Below are 4,541 nucleotides of genomic sequence, written 5' to 3'. Positions count from 1 at the left end.
CCGCTCTTAGCCGCCGGTGGCCGCCGCCGGCTATTGAGTGGCTTGCCGATGCAGCCACTGGCGGCCCGTCGGCGGCCCGATTATATACCGGACGATCCCGAATCAGGTATATCGCACCTTTATGCTATGTGTTACGCTATTTGCATCCATATTCCGGATTCGCTATCAACCCGAGATGTGCTTTGATATTTTAGCTATGATTCATTGTACTGTATCAGGCCAAAAACCGGACTTCCCCATTGTTCCATATATTTATCCATATTTGCTCTATCACTGGGTATATCTGCGGAAATTGATATTCAAATATGGTAATGCATTTGTTTCTATTTGATATTCCCTGACATTACCGTTGTAGGGGATCGTCTGTGGCTCAGCTCCCATATGGGGAGTATATGACTGTATATGGTGGTTGTGTGGAATTCACAATATTGTATTGACATATGGGACTGAATGCCACCGCGTGTCATATTATCGGTTGCTCGATGTGTTACTTTAGTACCCGAGTTACCGGTCCACGTGGTCAATGTACCTCTCGTTAGGGTTTCGTCACGTGGCTGCTTCGCGACACGCGTTTAGGGTTTGGCCTCCTGAATGCAACTGTCCTGCACCATATTTAGCACTGAACGGCTCTGCCCTTCCACATATCGTGCTTACTTTACGAAAGCGACTAAGCTATGCGCAGAGCTCAAAGTGTCCGACATTACGCGAGGCCGTCGCTGGCTCTGGGTGCGGATGACCTCGGCATGTTGAAGGAGAGCCCGGACGAATCGAACGAAGATGTGTTAAGGCGGCAATTACTAGAGAAAGACAGAGAACTGGACAAGGTACGTCTCGTCCTACGATTGGGGGTGTCAGATATAAGCTGACGTACGTGTAGCTTCACGCGCAGATACAGTCATTGCAGGCGCAATTGCAAGCGCGGCCACCGCTCGAAGCGGTACAGGAACTACAGAAGGAATACAAGAACTTGGATCTACTCCTACAAGGGACGCAGCGCGAAAATGAGCGCTGTATGGCTGAATTGGAGAGGTCAGTCGTTGCTCGTCTGTGTGGCTAATGTCTGGTTTGACCGACTGGCGGCACGGTACCAGAGGCAAGAATAGGGAGAAGATGTTAGAGAAGGAACTGGAGAAACTAGCTGGCGTGAACTGGCAGGTGAGGAGGCTGGTGCGTAGAGTCAGTTATCCTTGTTAATCAATACTCTCCAATAGCACACTCTGAATATCCCGTCCTCAAACGCGCACACCCGTCCTGGGTCTACCAGCAACGCTCCTGTCTCCACGCAGCCAGAAAAGACTGCACCCTCCCCTGCAGCAGTGAATGAGACGATGGCACACATCGAGCAGGTCCGTTTGCTTATCCTCGGCATGGAGCAGCGGTTACAAGTCAGGGAGGAAAAACTGGCGAAGAGCATCGATAAAGCGCAATCCGAAGGCCGCCGGTTCGAGGAGATGAGGAAGCAATTGGCGGCGCCGCAGGCGTCTTGAGCTCCTGGCCGGTACTTCCTATGTAGCGTCATCTTTCTTGCATTTATGTCTTTCCCTCTGTACAACAGTGTATCATACTCCTTCCTTCCTCGTGGATGTCATGCAGACCAGATGTTGTCTACCTCAGCTGTGCATGAAAGGGATCACTATACATGCAATGTCAGGGGAACCCATCACGGCCTACACTCGTTCCACCCAGGAAGTCCGGAACTAAAGGTGGTCCTGAACTGATACAACTTGATTGATGACGGAGCCACTCTGACGCTAGAGTTGTTAAAGATAGTATAACCTAGGACGGTACGCATATCAACAAAGAAATTAGATTCAGACTAGCGCTTCGAATCATCCTACACTGAAGCACCCCTTGCGGCGTGGCAATACCCTGAGTAGGACAATGATCTATGTCAAACTGAAGAGAGATCAGATCAACCTTCGGACGAAGATACAGTGGCCCATAACATCATGGCTACTTACCTTGACTTGCCTGGAAGATAATCGATCACAGGCGGGTCCACTTTGACCAAACTTTGACACTGGAGCGTTCAGGGAGGATGCATCCCCGATACTTATCCTCCAAGTTAAGACAGGTGCGTGCGTAGATAGCTGAATCGATTCTCGTTCCCCGAACCCAGCGGGGTCCTCTCGCAGCGCAGATGACACGAGGCGGGCGCTCTGATGCAAACCAAGTACCGATCCCTGTACAGATTAGGATAGGAGCTCCGAGCCTTCGAAGGTGGCTTGGGGAGGTCGAATCCCGCCCAAGTGGAAACTGTCCGCATCTAACTGCACTCTGCGCGACGTCTCCAGCCCAAGGACTTCCTTGGAGCGGGATCGGTAAGGACCGCGCCACACTGGAGTTAACGTTGGCACTAAACAAGAAGAAGCCTTCTTCATCGATGCGAACAGCGAGAACGTCCTGGTAGGTAGAGTACTGATTAGAGTGGCGGGTGGGGATCTGCCCCTCGCCTCATGGGCTCGCGTCCATTGCCGGAGTGGAGAGAGATCTTCGTCGCTCCACGAGGGCAACCCTAACCTGGGTAACATGCAATCCAAGTAGGAACGCTCTGCCGCGCACCGAAGATGTCGAGCGACATGCGTGAACTAATAGGTGGGACCGCCAGACAGTCAGCACAACACCCGCAGACTGAAGATACTACCCGAGAGCGACCAGACAGCGAGAGCGAGAGAAAGGGCCTGGGTAGCACGCCCTTTCGGGGGAATCAGGCCCGACCATTCCCACCCACAACCACGAAACCTACGACAGATGGGTCCCATCCGTAAGTCGCTAACTTAGCTCAGACTGGACTCAGACACACCGACAGTGACCGACTGGAACGATCGAAGTGAGGTCTACTGACTCCGCACGTGGGATACTGATGGGCGAATGTATTGAGCTGTGGAGCGCGTATGAGGTGTAGTGCGAACGCAAATTTAAATTCACAGTCTGATAGGATTATTCGCAGCGCTCATGGGGGCGTTCGCAATAACCGGTCGGTAGCTCTGGAAATTTCGGAATGTCTCGGGCGTGTGGCCATGGGCCAGCGTTCACCATCACCGGGCACTTCGCTCTTGCTTACTGGGGGTGGAGCAAGAAGGTGAAGATATCTCTGTCGCCCTCCTTCGCGACGTGTGGAATGTCGCATATACCCGCGTGCTAGAAGGTAGTGGAACGTCATAGGCGCTGCATTGAATCAGGCAGAAGCACGATCCCAATCGACGGTGATTTATGCTTTCTAGCTCTTCACGGACTCGGGGACGGCTACTTACACAGAAACTTTGCGAGGCCTAGCAGCATCAGCGCATCAGACGCTAATGAACGGTAGATCTACATACAGTACCTTGTTCACCTTGTCTCGCAAAGGGAAAGGGGAGATGGGAGTCATCTCGCATCTTGCTGGCCCTTTGTTGGTGTCAACGAATGACCTCCCTAGCGGGGATGCGGGATCAGAGAAGCATGCCAGGACAACATATCTTAGGAGTATAGCCATAGACTCGCGCCGAGACTGTCTCAGGGCCAGTGTTAGTGCCTTCGAAGAGTACGCGAAGTCAGCGGGACTCACAGCATGACGCGTCCGATTCGAAAGCATCGCCGAGTCTATTGAGTGAAGATGTCGTGCAGTGGCGCAAGGAATTCGAACAGTTCGATGTAAGCTTATTAGTAGCTACTTTGATATCGCAATATGTTTGTTGGGCGTATCTAGGACGTCAATGACAACGTTAACAGGCCGGTGTGCCGATCGATAGACGTTCGCAAACATACTGAGGTCAACCCGTCTGTCTGCCTGCGGGAATAGGCAAGTGAGTCAAGAGGAGAGTATGACGGCACACCTCGACTCGGGCTATCCAGGACTCGTCGATAGCCTCCCTTCACGAAGCGCAGGGCATTGCGCTCTTCGAGTAGGTGGAGCACCCCCAGCTCGCGTCTGCCGCCAGGAACTCTTCACGAACCTCGCACTAGTGGACCAGCCTTAGCCCGTCTTTACCTTCGCCTTAAGTCCGCGGATTCCATCCAGGCTGGTGTACTCCTATCAACTAGCGTGAATGAACCTGACGTCAAGCTGTATAGGTGGTAAGGAACACACGCGGCCGATAGCGTCGCTGTGCAATCTCCAACCTTAAACTACCTACGATATCTCGACCATAACGGATGCGAGGACTGCCTCCGCCGCTCGATCCTACTGAATGCAGGGCCTAAAGTGTGCCGACACAGGACAGCCGACGAGATGACGATGATTAGGCTCACCAGGCTAGACGCGCGCTTGCTCAGGCAGACCAGTTGGTGGCAGCTCTCGTCGGACAGCGTGCGTGCAAGGATCAAGCCATCATCCCGCCTTGGGAGCGCATCAACACCGCGTCGGGATACGATAGGCATTCCGAATTCGGAATACGTCCTCAACCACGAAGAGAACATATCCCTGGGTATCAATCCCTGCGAAGCCTTGCAATCGAAATCCCGATATTCCCGACACCTCTGTGGCCCGTACTATTTCAGACATCAGTGAACACCCAGGGCTGCGCCGCGGACAGATGTCAGCGGGTGGACTCCAGGCTTAC

General features: G+C 53.0%; 2 protein-coding genes across 2 annotated transcripts; one reads left to right on the top strand and one right to left on the bottom strand.

Annotated features, from left to right (window-relative positions):
* Positions 1-674: 674 nt before the first annotated feature.
* Positions 675-1,487, top strand: GLOTRDRAFT_89713 (uncharacterized protein; the record flags this gene model as incomplete). The annotated part of the gene is made up of 4 exons (XM_007862389.1): positions 675-824; positions 890-1,029; positions 1,092-1,155; positions 1,212-1,487. The coding sequence occupies 4 exons, from the start codon at positions 675-677 to the stop codon at positions 1,485-1,487; spliced, it is 630 nt and encodes a 209-aa protein (XP_007860580.1).
* A 1,802-nt stretch (positions 1,488-3,289) lies between these two features.
* Positions 3,290-3,574, bottom strand: GLOTRDRAFT_101957 (uncharacterized protein; the record flags this gene model as incomplete). The annotated part of the gene is made up of 2 exons (XM_007862388.1): positions 3,290-3,490; positions 3,548-3,574. The coding sequence occupies 2 exons, from the start codon at positions 3,572-3,574 to the stop codon at positions 3,290-3,292; spliced, it is 228 nt and encodes a 75-aa protein (XP_007860579.1).
* Between the last annotated feature and the right edge of the window lie 967 nt (positions 3,575-4,541).

This window comes from Gloeophyllum trabeum, assembly GCF_000344685.1.
Source record: "Gloeophyllum trabeum ATCC 11539 unplaced genomic scaffold GLOTRscaffold_00001, whole genome shotgun sequence".
NCBI classification, from domain to species: Eukaryota; Fungi; Basidiomycota; class Agaricomycetes; order Gloeophyllales; family Gloeophyllaceae; genus Gloeophyllum; species Gloeophyllum trabeum.
This window is presented reverse-complemented; position numbering and strand designations above follow the sequence as displayed.